This window comes from Hyperoodon ampullatus (genome assembly GCF_949752795.1).
Source record: "Hyperoodon ampullatus genome assembly, chromosome: 13".
NCBI lineage: Eukaryota > Metazoa > Chordata > Mammalia > Artiodactyla > Ziphiidae > Hyperoodon > Hyperoodon ampullatus.
Window position 1 is genome coordinate 26,345,926 of NC_136926.1, and position 16,869 is coordinate 26,362,794.

The 16,869-nt window shown below is 60.3% G+C and overlaps 1 protein-coding gene across 1 annotated transcript in view; it reads right to left on the bottom strand.

Annotated features, from left to right (window-relative positions):
* Window positions 1-16,869, bottom strand: part of CABIN1 (calcineurin binding protein 1) — a gene marked incomplete at its 5' end in the record, with an annotated part of 94,829 nt that overhangs the window by 33,958 nt on the left and 44,002 nt on the right. The window contains 3 exons of the mRNA XM_079718154.1: window positions 4,621-4,734; window positions 11,392-11,723; window positions 12,893-13,075. Of these exons, the coding sequence (XP_079574280.1) occupies window positions 4,621-4,734; window positions 11,392-11,723; window positions 12,893-13,075 (629 nt within the window). The remainder of the gene's footprint in view (window positions 1-4,620; window positions 4,735-11,391; window positions 11,724-12,892; window positions 13,076-16,869) is intronic.

The following is a 16,869-nucleotide window of genomic DNA, read 5'->3' on the forward strand; positions in this document are numbered from 1 at the left end:
AGCCACCGCCAGCCATGGGCTGCTTTCTGAGCCGAGGGCGGGACTCTTCATGGGGCGGGAGCGGCTGTGGAGGAGGCCCCGCAGGCCAGCACTCCCCCTCCACTCCCTCAAACTCAGGCCACAGCCACGGAGGCCTGCACAGCCTGGGAAGCAGGAACAGTGCCGGCCAGGCCCTCGCTCTCTTTGCTTCTTTCACGGTGGCTGGAAACTGGGTTGAAACAAGAAAAAAAACCCTGCTTGCTAAAATCAGCAAACATTTTGGGGAAGGAGGGAGAGCCATCTCTGGTTTGGTTACTATGGGAACGTTTCCGAATCAACTACCAGCAGGAGAGAAGTTTGCCCTGGACAGAGCAGCCCGGCTCCAGCCCCCACGGGCCCCCCACCCAGGGGCGCACACACCTGCCCAGGAAGCCGTGGAAACTTCCAGGCACTCAGAGACAAGCCCGTGGCCTCTGCTTTCCTGGTCTCCTCTGCCCAGGGACGGACAGCCCCTCTCTGCAGCCCCCTCAGGGCTGGCACTGGCTCAAGAGGGCTCCCACCCCCAGGCCCAGCCCCGCTTCGCTGCCTCCCACCCAGGCCTCTGTGTCCTCCCTGGGGTCCCAGCTCCCTGCACGGTCGTCCTGAGGAGGCACCGCTGAGTCATGTGGCCACACGCCTTCTGCCCGTCCCTCTCCAGGGCCCAGGCCAAGCCGTGCCAGGGCGGGGAGGGCCACAGGACTTCAACCAGCAATGTCCAACAACTCCCAGCTCTGTTCTGGCAAAGGCCAGACCGTTCTGCCTGTTGGGAGAAGGCGGGGTGTGGGGCCCTTGAGTGGGGCTGCGGCCACCCCGGACTCAAGCCCGGGGCCAGGATCCAGCCTGCCCGGCACATGGCCCACAGACGGGATTTTCCACAGCAGAGAAGGGGTGGGTGGGAGCCAGTGCCTCAGTCAAGTCGTTGGGGCGGGGGGGTGATGGAGACGCGCCAAGTTCATTGCTCTCCCTCAGATGCTCATCCCACCGCATGGCTGGGCCGCTATGCGCCAGGCCTCTGCCGCAGGGCCCAGGCCACCGGTCCCCTGTGCACCCAGCCCTCTGCCCGGCCCCTCATGCACCCCGAGAAGCCCCGGCCAGCGCAGCCTCAGCCCCGGCCTCCCTCTGGCCCCCTCCCTGGCCAAGCAGCACCCAGTACCCGTGGGAGCCCTGCCTCCAGCCAACCGGACTCCTTGAGGGTCCCGCTCTCTCCCTGTGCCCCACAGCACGCTACAGAGGCCCGCACGACCGGGCAAGCACAAAGGGGCAAGCCCACGAGTGTCCTGCGGCAGGGCCCACGGCAGCCAGCACTGGCCGAACCAGGAGGACATGCTTGGAGACGGACTGTCAGGGAGACGGTCCACAGACCCGCAGCGAGCGCCTCCTCGGGACCCAGAGAACACACAACCACTGGCAGCCTGCGCCCCTTACAGGGAATGTCCCCAAGACTTAGTGTCGGCGAAAAAGCCCAAGTTACCAAAAAGCACCCCCCCATACACATATACACACAGGCATATTTTTTAAAGCAGAATGACAAACTTGTCTGATTTGGTACACGTACACTTGAGAAAAGGGAGTAGCCGGCCGCTCACAAGAGGTACCTCTAAGGAGGGCAGGAGGCCTGGAGTGGGAGACCAGGGGTGTGGGCTCTGCTGTGCGTCTGTACGGTTTGCAATGACGATGTGGCCCAATGACAATGCAGCTCACATGATTTTCAGAAATCGCCAGTAAAAAGTTAAGAGGCAGGTCTCCTAGCCCAGGCCCTGAGGATGAGGGCGCCGCCCAGGGTGGTGGGGGCTTTGGATGGCCCTGCCCTTGCCTCCCCACACCTGCTCACAGGGCCAGTCCCTGCCCCGCCCCCGCCCCAGGCCCGGGCAGTAACCCCAGCGCTGGAAGGGAGAAGAGTCAGCCTGCTCGTCCTGACCCCCAGCCCAGCTGTCAGCCCAGCCCATTGGCCAGGGCAGCAGTCAGCCGAGGGCTGCCCTAAACACTCCTCGTAAACAAGGCAGGAGGCATCCCTCCTGCTAAGATCTGTCCCACAAACGCATGCAGGGCCAGCACTCCCTGAGGCGATGGGAGCGAGCAGTGTCTGGAAGACACATCCACCCCGAGGGTCCAGCCACAGCAATGGCAAGGCCAGAGTGGGTGGTTCAGCAGGGGCCGTGCTGTCACCAGCCAGCCGGAGTACCTGTCCCTCGGGTGCTGCATAAAAGGGGGTGCCAGCACCTGTCTGCCCTCTGCCCAGAGATTAACCTTTCACTGCGATGCACAGAGAAACAAAAGCTGACCCAGAAGAGGCAAAACCGTGCAAAACGTCCAGTTCAGCCTGTGGGGCTCATTTCTGGAAGGCTCTGGAAACCACAGGAGGAGCTGCGGGCAGCAAGCATCTGAGGGGCTGGCCTCCTTAACTCTGCTGTTAGGAAGGCTGGTGCCTTACCTGGAAGGAAGAAAGGGGGTTGGGTCCCTCCTTGCAACATTACTGCACAGGCTTTAAGGGCAAAGCACCATGGGGCGGCGGGGGAAACTTTCCCCAAGCACCAACCATGCACCAGCTCCCAAGTGAGGCCATTTCCCCTTATCTAACTGGGTCCTCAGTCACTCTTCAGGCCCACGTGTAAGGAGAGCAAGCAGGAGTTCAGGGGAACCAAGCCACCTGCCTGGCTCTCACTCTGGTTCAGCAACTGCAGAAGAAAGTTTTGCAGAACACTGAAGAAGGGCCCCTTTCATTAATATAGAAACAGTACTTGTAAATCAATAACAAAAGGGCCAATAATCCAATAGGAAAATGAATCTGAGTAGAAACTACACAGAAAAAATTAAAACTGCTTACATGACATCACAGTCCCACTCACAAAGAACACAAGTGTTTTTCACCCACTGAAAAGCAAACATGAAACCATTCAATAATAGAGTAAGTCAGTAAGTCCAGGGTTGGGGAGGAGCTGGATCGGAGGGTAGCATCTGCTAAAACTTCAAGGCCCCACAAACCCCTTGCCCTGGGAATTGTCTCTCAGAGTGTATTCTAGGAGTGGACCCCCCACACGTGTGCAAAGACATATATACCAGCATTGTCTGCAACAGTGGAAGACTGGAAACAACCTAAATGTCCATCAATATGGGTGGTTAGTAAACCTTGGACATCCACATGGGAGGACCAGGCAGCTATTAAAAAGAACAGCAAGTTCAAAAACACCCTCCAAGGGCTTCCCTGGTGGCGCAGTGGTTGAGAGTCCGCCTGCCGATGCAGGGGACACAGGTTCGTGCCCTGGTCCGGGAAGACCCCACATGCTGTGGAGCGGCTGGGCCCGTGAGCCATGGCCGCTGAGCCTGCGCGTCCGGAGCCTGTGCTCCGCAACGGGAGAGGCCACAACAGTGAGAGGCCCGCATACTGCAAAACCCCCCACAAAAAACCAAAAAAAAAACACCCTCCAAGACACACGCTTAAGTGAAGAAAAACCAGGGGCAGGAGCATGTGCACTTTGCCCTTGTGTGCGTCTCCGGGCACGGGCTCCAAAGCGGGCAGGATGAGGGACAGTGGCTGTGGCCTGGGCATCTGGGTGGGAGGGAGCATCTCTTTCACAGCAAACCCCTTGGTACCATGCAGATTGATTACGGGTTACATCTACCACTTGTCTATAAAATACCCATAGGGAGAGGGCTGGCAGGAGCAGGGCTCCCAGGCTCGGAGCCCCTGCCCAGCCCCTGCTCAAGCCTGGGAGAGGAGAAAAGCCATGAATCCAGACACCCACCACCCAGCCGGCTCTCAGCAGGGACCTCACTCTGCCCATATGGCTCAAGAGCCAGCCTCTGCCACATCCCTCCAGACCCCCCAAGACCTGCCCCCCACGGCTCCTGTCCAGGCCAACCCTGCCCTTCGGTTTCTCTAGATGTGACGGGGAAGCAAGGAAAATACAGAAGAAATCAAAGCTCAGAGGATCCATGTGACATGCCAAAGCCACCCAGCTGAGGACAGGTGAGGAGGATGGGTGAGGACCCATAGGTGGAGCAGAGTGAGGGGCCAGTGGTCTCTGTGCAGGGCAGAGCAAATGCGGGAGGCCCAGGCCAGGCAGGTTGGCCAGGAGGGGCAGATGTGGGCTCTACGGGGCCTCAGGGATGGGCCATGTCTTGCCTGAGGGTGGGTCTCTACCTAGCATGGAAAATCAGAGCTGGAAGGGCATTGAAGACCCAGCACTGGCCACACTCGTTTTTTTTCAGCAGCAGCAGACCAGCCTCCAATCAGAATCTCCAGGTGCCCGGGGCCTCAAGGGGGCACGTGGGGCTGCTCCAGGGGAAGCAGGGCACGGGCCTAGAGTCCCTCTCACCACTGCCCACCGCGGCCCCAGACAACCACCGAGCTCGTCCAGGCCTCTCCCCATAGCTGGCAAACCAGTGCCCGGAGGGGGCAGCGACCTGCCAGAAGTCGCTCAGCAAGCAGGGCCTCACTCCCGAGTCTGGCGCACTCTCAACTGTGCCACCCAGCCTGCCCTCTGAGGCCGCTGCCATCCCGCGTCCTGGGAACACCCACACCGGGGTCCATTCCCACACCTTCCTTCCGTGAAAAGCGCTGGCAGCCAGCAGCCGCGGAAATCAACAAGGCAAACTACTCACGTTGAAGAAATTGGTCTTGTTCCTCTCACAGAAGAGCCCCTGTGCCGGCATGTGCTGCAGCTGTTGCCACGGGATACCGCTACCTAGCAACACGTCGCGGGCCCACTGGAGGTTCTGGGGAAGCAAGAAGTAGGTTGGAAGTGAGTGTGTAGGCAACTCTGGGCGCCCACGGAGAGGGGAGGCGGTCCCCTCCTTCCAGGCTGCGTGGGCAAAGCAGCAGCTCCTGCAGACATCCATCCCGCAGCGCCCGGCGGCCCCGGCTGCCGGCTTTGATCATCTGGCTGTGGGGTGCGTTTCAGGAACTGGTTTCCTGCCTAATAACAGCTGACCTAGGAGACCGTGGCCTCAGACTGCCTGAGGAGGGCACAGACAGGGACGCCTCACCCTGACAACTTCGCAAGCTGCTACACGGACCCAGCACCCCACCTTCTGCCAGGGGATGCCCCCACTGGCTCAAACGGTCAAGCCTGACTTGTCAGGCCGTCAGCTGCTGCCGTGAGCCTGGGAGAGCTGGGGCTCTGCAGGACGCCGGGGATGCGTGCTTGTTGGGGCGGGTGGGGGGGCTCTGTCCAGTGCTCAGGCCACTGCTCTCTGGACAGTGGTGCCTCTTGGTGAAACCCAGGGCTGGGTGAGAAGCCAGGCCTTCTCTGGGGCCTTCTCATGGACTGGAGAGCATGCCTTCCCAGCAGAGCACAGACAGCGTGGGCCCAACTGCGGGCCTGTCAGCCTCCCACAGACTCGGCAGACAGCAGGCTCCAGGCAGCCCCCAGGTGGGCCAGACGGAACTGACCAACGGCTCAGGAGACCTTATCAGGTTCACATCCGAGGCCCCGGATGGAGCTGACAGGGACAAGGAGACCCGTGCGGAACGGACAGGCACCAGGCCAGCGGGGGCACCTGACCCGTCCGCATACCTGCAGCTTAGCAGTGGGGTGGGGCGACGTGTGCCACCCAGGCAGAGCACGTCACTGTGACCCTCACCACGTGGAACTGCCAAGGAGAGCGGCCTCCAGCGCTGCCTGAGGTCCAGAGCCAGTAAGGGCGGAGCAGGGCCTGCATTTGGCCCAGGCCAGAACCCCAAGGCCGGGATCTTCTCTGGACCCCGCGGGGGTGGGGTGGGGTGGGGTGGGGTGGGGGTCATGTTGCAGACCTGCCTCGGCCTCTGCCTTGTGCTCGGCACCGCGTTCCCCCAGGGACGCAGGCGGTCCCCTCTCAGGCCTCATGCGACCTGGCCCCACTCGCTGGGCTGGAGCCCCTCACCGGCTCAAGGGTGGGGGTCCTGGTGAGGGGCTCTCCTCTGCTTGAAGGTGCCCCTCCCTCAGAGCAGGCCCGGCCCATCACCCCTTCTGACCTCCAAACCCACGTGCCACCCCACTCACCCCCACAGCCCTCAAACAGCCTCGTCCACGGCCCCGCTGTCTGTCAGCCCCGAGGGCAGGGACAGACAGACCTCTTCACTGATGGCTCCTCAGGGTCTAGATCAGTAGGGGGTCCATAGAAAGGGTGGGACAGATATTTGGGAAAAGAATCAAAGGAAGGGGACTTCCTTAGTGGCGCAGTGGTTAAGAATCCACCTGCCAATGCAGGGGACACGGGTTTGATCCCTGGTCCAGGAAGATCCCACATGCCATGGAGCAACTAAGCCCGTGCGCCACAACTACTGAGCCTGCGCTCTAGAGCCCGCGAGCCACAACTACTGAGCCCGCATGCCACAACTACTGAAGCCCGCACGCCTAGAGCCCGTGCTCCACAACAAGGGAAGCCACCGCAATGAGAAGCCTGTGCACCACAATGAAGAGTAGCCCCCACTAGCTGCAACTAGAGAAAGCCCGCGCGCAGCAACTAAGACCTGCCGCAGCCAAAAAAAAAAAAAAGAATCAAAGGAAGATGGGCAGAGTTTGAGCTTGAAGGAAATGCAGCCCATCAAGCTGAGGGGACAGACTAAGGCCCAGAGGCAAGAAGGAGACTGAAACACACACTGGGGAGGGGGGAGCCCAGGGCACTGGAGGGGGCAGAGCAGCCACCCACCCAGGGCTCAGCACACCGGGGAGCCCAGGAAAGGACTGCTTGAGCACTCAGGAGCCGGGGAGGCCGGAGCATAAGGTTGTTCTGTGGAAAACACCCCCCGCTGGTACCCCGGACAGGCATTCAGAGGTCCGGGTCTGCTCGCAGAGCTACACGCAGGTGCGGGGTGGTGCACACGGATCTTTGTGGAAGTGCATGACAGCCTCGGAAAGCCGGACCGCCTCTCTGGGCCTCCACTGCCCACTTGGAGGGTGGTGGTGGCCATCAGGACACACCTAGCGTCAGTTGGAGTACCCCAGGAATGCAGACAGGAAAGCAACTGTGTACACACACGGCTCCTCAGGGAGAACTCCCTGCCCTTCCCACACCTTCTCCCAGGAGCTGGCCCTGCCACCGCCCCTGTTCCGCCCTCCCACTGCTGAGCGCTGAAGGGAGGCAGCACTGGGAGGTAGGAGGCTGGGGTGGGGATGAGGCCAGAGAGCTTCTCTCCCAAGTTCCCTCCCTGAGGGGTTGCCAAGGGTTGGCTGCCAAAGGGCAAACACTCCAGGGGCACTGCGGCTGACCCAGGCCTGCACTGCCCACCCGGCCCAGGCCCGTCTCCTTCGTTAACAGCTCTTCAGATCAGCGGTTGCATGGTGCCGTTGCGACCTGCCGGGCTCCCACGGCCACCCCACTGGCTCTCCCCACAGCCGCCCGAGTCTCACACACGTCCCCCCTGCCCCCAGCCTTGCGACGCTTTAACCTCACTCAGAATGACGCCCCACAACTCCTCCCCACCTAACCGGCCCTCCTGAGCTCTGCCACCTCCCAGCCCTCCCCTCCTGCCCGGCTAGTCACACGGGCTGTGGGCTGAGCCCCATCCAGGGCATGCGTGTCGTCTGTGTGTCCACCTGGAGGCCTCTCCCCGATAGCTCCTCGCTGGGCCCTCGCCTGTCGGGTCTTTGCTTAGAGAGGCCTCCTGGGCGCCCTGTCCAAACGGCCACACTCCTGCGCCCATTCCTACCCACTTCCTCTCGCCCCACTCTCCTCCCCTGGGAGCCTGCTGCGGAATGCGTGAGCACCCTGGAGGGCACGCCAAGCACAGGCACTCCTGCCATGTGGTGGCCATGGGACGACGTGGTGATGGGTTCACCCCTCTTTCCAAACGTGAACAACAGTATCTGTGATGCACACGGCCGGCAGAGGGCTTGACCTACTCAAACCGATGGGCTCCACGGCATGGAGAGAGGCCCATCTGTCCCGCTGACTCTGGCCCCAAAGACACAGCACTCTTCACACCACATGGCACAGACTTTGAAGTGCATAACCAAGGTTCCTAAGCTGAGAAAAACATCGAGTTCTCACTTTATAAACCACACAAGTAAAGCCTGACAAGAACCTGGCTGGGGTCTGCGTGGAGAGGCTGGGGTCTGCGTGGAGAGGCTGGGGGTTGGGTGGCATTTTACATGCCCAGAGGGGAGCAGGGCTGCAAGCAGGTGGGCAGTTCTGCGCTGTGGCCACCTGCCCTTGTGGTGCCGGGTCCTGGCCCCGATCACTCACACGCGCCTACAGAAGGGCACACAGCCTGTGCAGGAGGGTCAGTCCCTTCACACCTGCCCACTCCTCAGAGGCTCTGAGGGTCCCACACATGAGCTGGTGGCCCAGGGGGTAGAGGACCGCCCAGAGCAGAGCACAAGCTGACAATGAATCGGTCAGGGCTTCCCCAGAGATCTCGTGGTGGGCACAGCTCTGCCAACCCTCCTGGAGGGAGGGGGCAGCCCTAACCAAACAAGTCCTAAACAGACACAGGCCTGGGCCCTAGCCCACTGCAGCAGGGTGAAGGGGCATCTCAGGTCACTTGGATCTCCATTTCCCTGATGGGTAACGGTGTGGAGCATCTTTTCTTGTGCTTATTGGCTGTTTGTATGTCTTCTTTGGAGAAATGTCTATTCAGACCCTTCGCCCATTTTTACTTATTTATTTAAATTTATTTATTTATTTATTTTTGGCCACATCAGGTCTTCATTGCTGCGTGCGGCCTTCTCTAGTTGCGGCAAGCGGGGGCTACTCTTCGTTGCAGAGCACGGGCTCTAGGCGCGTGAACTTCAGTGGTTGTGGCACGTGGACTCAGTAGTTGTGGCTCACAGGCTCTGGAACGCAAGCTCAGTAGTTGTGGCGCACGGGCTTAGTTGCTCTGCAGCATGTGGGATCTTCCCAGGCCAGGGATTGAACCCGTGTCCCCTGCATTGGCTGGTGGATTCTTAACCACTGCGCCCCCAGGGAAGTCCCACCCACTTTTAAATTGGGTTGCCTTTTAATTAACAAGTTGTAAGAGTTCTTTATATATTCTAGATACAAGTCCCTTATCAGATATGTGACTTGCAAATATTTCTCCCATTCTGTGGATCATTTTTTCACTTTGATAGTGTCCTCTGAAGCACAAAGGACCCACAGGGCCTCTATGCTCCAGGCAGCCACCGACCCATGAGATGGCAACGGGGAGATGCCACTGCCAAGCCCACAGGCAGATTTGATGAAGAAACAGGCTGCTGTTGAGCCCACATGGCAGGAAGCATTTGTTACCCAACAGCTGCGTGGGAAGTGGTCGCTGCTGCTCAGTGACTGATTCTGCTGAGAGCTCTGGCCACGCCCCCAGGACTGTGGGCTGCCTCGACAGGTTCCCGCGCTCAGCCCTCAAGGCAGTGAGGTGTTCACAGACTGCTAGGCAAAGCCTCTGGATGAAGCAAATGGCAGCCCACGGAGCCCCCAGGGCGCGGCCAGGCCCGGGTGCACATTGGGGGCCCTCCATGGCCAATGCAGGAGAGAGGGGGGCTCATGAGTCGAGACGGTGCTCCCTCTGGGAGAACCACGTGGCGAACCTGGGCACACAGTGACCGAGGAGATGCAGAACCGGGGTGTGATGCCTGAGGAGCAGAAAACCTGGGCAGCCTCGTCTCCGCCACCCGGTCCAGCCACCCCACCCCACCCCATGGCCGCCACAGACCATCACAGGGGACCCAGACGACCTGGGGGAATTAGAGGAAAGAGCAAACAGCCAACTGTGAGCATGGACACACTCATGACGTTGGGGGGCAGTGGAGTGACAGGGCCTGGGCTCCCAGAGCCGGGCTCCCTGACTTCAAGCAGAGGACATGACCCCCGATGGTCAACGGTGTGAGTGCTCAAGAGCTGAGAGAAGAAACACATGCAGCGTACTCTCTGTTATACTGGCAAAACTATGAATAGCCCCCCTCCAATTTTTCTTTAATTTTGACAGAAATACTGTTTTTCACTTTTAAAAAGCCCACTCAGCAAGGGAACAGGTTGTGGAGCCCTTTATGGGCACAGCTCCTGTGCTCAGATTAAAGCCATTTAAAGGGGAGGCGGGGGTGGGCGCGCCGCAGGCCTCCGTGGGGCCCACATCACAGCCCAGCTCTCCCTCACCCAACCCTGTGACTTCCGCCACCCTTCCCTAAGAGGCGTCTTGTACCCTACATCCCGCCTCAGCAACTGCTCTGGAGAAGGGGAGCATCAGCCACAGGCCCCCACAGACTGTTCGAGTGGGAGTTTTATTAAAATCCAGATCTGCCTGGGTCTAGAAGGCCTGGGCTCTGGATGTCAGGTGCACTGCTGAGTGCAGGCCAGGCAGCGATGGGCAGCTGGGAAAGCCTGACGCCCTGCAGCTGAGACAGAGCCCCTGCCGAGGTCCCCCCCACCAGGCCTGCCAATGGCTCTACCTGCTCTGCTCCATGAAAACCAACCAAGCCACGTGAGTGCACCAGCCACAGAACCCCATCCAGGACCTTCCCGTCACAACCAGCGCCAGGGTCCATCTCAGGTCAACTGCCCTCCCTAGTTCTTCAAACGTCCCACAGAGAAGCCAGCCAGGGGCCAGCAGCTTCTGGCTGCTGAGCTCAGGTCTTACTGAGCAGACAAAAGCAGAGACCACAGCCTGACCCCCGACACCGCCCCACCAACCGCTCACCTGTCTGGGCACTGCCCTCCCCTCCAGCCGCCACATCCCCACTGGGCCCGTGGCCACCCTAGGGGTCTCAGCATAAGGGTACCTTCCCAGAGCGCAGTGGCACCCCAGCCTGTGTGCACCCCACTGTCTTCCCTGTAGGGTTTGTCATGATGCGACTTGCTTTATCTGCTCATTTGCATATTTTTGATCTCCCCCCGCCCCGCCGCCCCAACATAGTTCTGTGGGAGCTGTCTCCCAGTGCCTCCGGGGCAAGTGTGAGTGAAAGAACGTAGACAGGCCCCACTTCCCCCACAAATGCTAGGCGCCAGCAGGAGAGGCCCGGCTGGGAAGCACCGGGAGCCCCTACATCATCTGCCCTCCAAGCTGGAGGAGGCTGCCAGCGCCAAAGCCCACGCGCGGAGCCAGTGACAAAGGCCGGCAGCTGCGTGGAGAGGTGAGCCCAGGGCAGGGTGACGGCCAGGAGGTCCGCGCAAGACGCAGCCTGGGGGACGGGGGCTGGGGGGGGGCTCTAAGGCCACGGGGGAGGGAGCCACCAGTGAGGCCCTCACAGGGAGGAGCTGACGAGCCTGTCGTCCCCCGTCCCTCACCCCAAAGCCAGAATCTGAGCATGTGGTCCTGCTGGGGGAGCAGCCCCATGCCTGCCCCTGTCACCTGTCACCTGGAAGGCTGGACACCTCCAGCCCGCCTGCCTCTTGGCCCTCTGCCCATCCCTCCCGCCACTGCCGCCAGAAACCTCTACCACCTCCGATGCGTCAACCCCTCTCCCTCAGCCTCGTGCTCACCCGGTGGGTCTTGCTGTAGGTGTAGAGGAAGGCCAGGCGGTAGAGGCTCTTGTAGTGCTGGGGGAAGCGGCTGAGGCACAGGTGGAGCGAGGCGATGCACTGCTCCGTGAGGAACTGGCGCTGCTCCTCTGCGCCGGCCGGCAGCCCCTGGGGGAAGGCAGCTGGCTCCCCCAGCGGGTCCCCTCTCTTCCTCCCATCCCATGGGGCAGGCACAGAAGTTGGGGGCTTGGCAGGGGTGCCAGCGGAGGCCGGGGGGTCGGCAGCAGGCTTCTGGATGCTTTGCTCTGTGGCCCGGAAGCCTTCCGAGCTCTCCGAGGACTCCTCGGCTTTTCCTGAATTGAGAACAAAGAAAAGAAAGTCACCTCGGCTTTAGGCCCTCTCCCCATGGCAGTCTACCACCAGCGAGAGGGGCACTTTGGTGAGCGATCAGCATAGCTGGGTCCACACTCTTGCTGGATGGGAGCTGGACCCAGGCGACTCAGGGGCCAGATCGCTGCCTCTGCCCCCCGAGCCCCCAGCTGAGGCCTCCGTGGCCTCCAGTCTCCTCCCTGATGAAACAGGATATCTCAGCTGGCACGCAGCTGAGAGGGGGACTCTGAGCTGGGCTCAGGGTGTCCCTGTGGGTGGTGGCACAGGGCTGCCCACCTCAAGGCCGTGCACGTGAATGGGGAAGCCGCCCGAAGAGGGCAGGCATGGCCACCACCACCGAGGGCAGCACCAGCTCCATGCTCAGCGCCCCCAGCCCGCCCGCCCCTCCAGCCCACCGGAGAGGCAGCGTGGGGTAGTGGATGAGGGTACAGACTGACCCTCTCTGGACCTCAGGTTCTTCTCCAGTAAAAGGGAACAGCCAGTGCTTTCCCCTGGGGAGGCTGGGAGGCCTGGCTGCTGTTGTTGCTACTGTCCACCAAGTGGCTGTGTGCCCCGGCCCGGCCACAGTGAGAAAGCTTTCAGAATCCATGGCCGGCTGACCAGCCACGGCCTCAGCGCAGTGCCAGGGCCGCCGGCCTGCCTGCAACCTCCCAGCAAGCCCGGGAGTGGGCTCTGCCCACTGACTTCCACCGTGGGGCCTGGGGGCCCCACAGGAGCTAGGCAGACTCTGGGGCCAGATCAGGGCCCGCCCCAAGAAAGGAGGGGTTCAGGCTAAAAAGAAAGCACATTTGTGACATATAGTACCCAAAGGCTTTTTGGCTCTCCCACACGGGGCCGCAGTGGGGTCCTAACAACAAGGACAGTGTCACCAGCGCCCACCGCATACGAGGCGCCTGCGTGCACCTGCCTGAGATGCCGCGTTTGACCCCACAACCCAGGAGTGGGCCTGGGATCACTCCCATCCTACACGGGAAACAGCGGGGCCCAGAGAGGTGAGTGGCTCAGCCAACCGAGGTCCCCGGACAGCAGCGGAGGCGCGAGGGCAGAGGCCAGGACCCACGTTGTCCAGCGCTGCCCAGGCTCCCAGGACACCCCAGCAGTCCTGCCCACACGCTGAGTCAGGTCTCCGTACCTCTCTCCTCTGCGGCCCCCTGAAGGTCTTTCCCGGGCGGTCCTACTTGGGAACTGGGAGCGGGCGGCCTCTTCTCTGTGTAGGGCTTCTGGGAACCCTCCAGGGAGCTGGCAGGCTCATTGAAGAGGTCCTGCGTCGAGCTGGAGTCCGAGAGTGCCACGGCTGTGCTCTCCTGGCTGCGCTCTGGGGAGAAAAGGACAGAGGCGGCAGCGTGAACCCTGGCACCTGGGGAACAGAGGGGCCTACCACGGAGCCTCTCGGCCAGAGGTCTGGCCACTGCGCCGTGCACAGCCACTCTGACACTGCCTGGCCCACCTGTCCTGGAGGCCACCGAGCCACTCACCAGAGGCACCAATTTCCTGGGTTTTCCCCCAAGAGTGGTGTTCTGGTAAGTGTTTGACAATTGACTCTCAGGAGGGGAAAGCCTTCGTTTGTAGCATTTACTGATTTCTGTGGTGTAAATACTCCCACCGTGGCCAATTTCGAGATACCAATGTGATTTATCTGAATGCAGGGTTGGGAAGAGATGCACAGTAGTGATTATACATCACCACACAGTATTCCTACCGCAACAGGCACACGTAATCGCGATGGGGAAGAACTCAGCCAACACTTTTACCCAGTCTCCGAAGGCCACGTGTGGTGGGTCTGCAGTGACAGTACAGATAACTGGGACTTGCAGACCCCAGGTTGGAGGCGCCCCCTGGGCTCCTCTCCACGGCCTCCCAGCTGCTCCTGAGGAAGATGGGGGCGGGGCAGGAGAGATTGGGGGACATCTTCCCGGGGTGCAGGCTGCTGTGGGAAGAGTATGAAGCCCTGGCTGGACCTTTCTCCCCAACAGAGCAAGCCAGAGCCAACAGGAGAGGGGCAGCAAGCCTGGTGATAGCCCTGTCGCCTCCAGGGCACAGGTGAAGACCCATGGGAAACACCTGCAGGGAATCGCCCAGGGCCTGAACACTCCCACCAAGACACAGGGACCCGGCTGGCCAGGTCTGAGGCTGCACCCAGACAACAGAGGACCAGCCGAGCCCCCAGCCCGGGCTGGCAGGCACGGACTCACAGCCAAGCACTCTGCTGCAGGAAGAGGGGCAAGGACGTGGAGAGACCCACCTGAGGGGCACACAGAGGGCCTGAAGCAAGCAGAAGGTGGAAACGTTGAGAAAACCTTCCAGCAAACCACCCCACCCTGAGCACAAGGCAGCATTGGGGGAACTGGAGGCCTGGGGTGGGGTGCACCAAGGGAACCACAGCAACAGCAAGACCCAACCCTGCTCAGCTTCCACCTCGTCAGCCTCACTTCCCCACCCGACGCCTGGGAGCTTAAGAGTGAAGCCCATTCCAGGCATGAATATCAGTTATCTCAACCTCTTCTGTCCTACACACGCTATCTCGAGTTCAATATAAAAAGTATAAGACACACACACACGCAAAAGCAGAAAAGAACACTGTCAAGAGACAAAAAGATCAACAGAACTGGGCTCAGAGGTGACCCTCCCCTCTCTTTTTTGTATTTACCTTCTCTAAAGTATTACTAACTCCTGATGAAAGCGAAACCAGCAGCCATGCATCATGGACTGGCAGCACGTGTAAGAATGAAATGAACGAGAGCAGCAGCCTGAGAGAAGGGAGGTTCACGCTGCTGCATGTGAAGCAGGATCACATCCTCCAAGGGCAGACTGTGATCACCTGAAGATGTATTTTCTTAACCCTAATGCAGGCACTACATTATTTTTAAAAAAGAGTTATAAATAAACCAATAGTAGAGATAAAAGGCAACCATTAAAAAATAGCACTTCGTTTTTGTCTTGAACTTTGTGTACTTGAAGGTGACGCTCACTAGTCACGTGACCTTGAATAAGTAAGACCCTTTCCCCACCTCTGAGTTGCAGCCACGTATCATCTCAGGGGAGCTGGTGCCATGGGGGCTTCTGGGGTCTGGCCCTCAACCCTTGCTCAGCTGCTGGAGAGCCTGGATGCCCAGTCGGCAGTGCCCTGGGGCCACCAGCAGGACAGCATGAGCTGATTAGCAGGCAAACTCACAACAGAATGGGAAACTGTTCTGGCAAAGTCGAGAGCCTGGACTCTGGGAGACCCCGGCCGCCCGAGTCCAGGTCCTGCTCTGTCACTTACTGGGTCGGACAGCTTAGGCGGTTGCCATAATTTCTTTACACTTGTTTCCCGACGTGTGGAACTGTCATAATACATGTGCCCACTTCATGGGGTTGTTATGAGGATTAAAGTGCCTGATACACCGTGAATGTTCATGAAATGTCAGCTCAACTATCACCAGTATGACCTCAGAGAACCCGGACCATCTCATCTCTAATGTCTCAGATGTGACACACAAGGGTTTAGTCCTAAAGGCCACACTGGACACAGGGCCTGTCGACAGGGTGCTGACCACTCCTTACACTGACTGGGCAACACCGTCCCAGGTGCGCTGGGCAGCACACAGGATACCAAGAATTAGGCCTGTGCTTCCAACAGCAGCTCTGGGGCTCCACCTCTCTACCCACATCTGACTGCTGACCAGGCTTTGGGGACAGTGACCTTTCAGGCAGCTCCATAGCTGCCTCTGCATGTCCACTGCCCAGTAAGTACAGGGCATCAGCATCTCACTTCGTGGCGGAAAGGACCTCCTCGGCAAGGGGCTCTCCCCTGACTGCAAGGCAGATCCCAAGCTCCATAAGCTCCAAATGGGGGTGATGGGCAGTGTGAAGGCATCGCTTCTCCAGGGCTGGCAGCCGACCCTCTGGGCTCCGGGAGGCCCAGACCTGCACTCCAATTCCGGAGCTGCCACTTGGGCTGCTCGAGGCCTCCATGTCATGGTCTTTAACATGTTTGTCACTGCCCGCCCCCCCCACCTCTGCCCCCGACACACACACAGGATTCCCACAGGGGCCTGCTTGGTTCCTGGCACACTGGAGTGACGCCCACCAACCCACCCGGCCCTCAGCCCCACCTCCGGCCCTGACAAAGGACTCAGGCTCGTGGTTAAGCGGTCCTGGCAATCAGCCGATGGGTGCTCCCCTGCCAGCACCCAAGCAGCCGCAGGCGCCGCAGGGCTGGGCAGCACGGCCTGCAGCAGGCAGGCATCCAGGAGGCAGCACAGCGGGAGGACTGACTGAGAGCTGGCATGAGGCTGATGGGCCACGAGCTCACAAGTTGTTGGGCTTTGGGCCTGAAGGAACTGCTCATTTGATGGAACCCGTTGTGATCATCATGAAAACCAAGGATCAGCTTAAACAAACATTCGGATATTTCCTACCAATGCACTAATGTCCTGGCAGCGCTGCCCGGTGAGGGTGAGGGAGGGTGGTGTGGGCAGGACGGCGGTACCCGCTCCCCGGGGAGTGACAGGTAGAGGGGCCTCAGCTGAGCCTCCTTTAAAACTGCACCTGCAGCCACCACAGAGCAGGACACGTGTCAGCCAGGGAGCCAGCGGGAATGGGGCTGCGACCACGCTTCCCTGACCCCTTCAACACGTGGGTGAAAACCTAGGACGCTGACCCTGACAGGGCAGAGAGCAGCATCGGCTGGCACGACGCGTGTGGTTCCTCCCAGGGTGATCGCGGGCACTCACGGAGCCCTGAGGAACATGTAAAGGGCCGGGAAGTCCCCAGGGGCCAGCACATCACGCAGCACACCCTGCAGCTTGGGGGAGGCGAGGGTCTGCGAAGCAAGAGGGTGGGGGATGCTCATGCCTGGGAAACAGAGGATAAGTGTGTCGCTGCAAAGACAGACACCAACAGGGACTCAGGAGGCCCAGGGCCAAGTATCTCCAATCCTCTCGGGTCTCGTGTGTCAGAGAGGGTTGGCACGAGACTGTTGAAAATGATCCTGATTTTAAATACTAAGAAGCAAGTGAGGTCCCACTTGGGGGCCTGTGGAGGGGCTGCACTGGGGCTTCCTGGGCCCCTGGACCTAAGGCAGAGCCAGACTCAGCTGAACAGCCGGCGACCTGCAGGGCTGGGCAG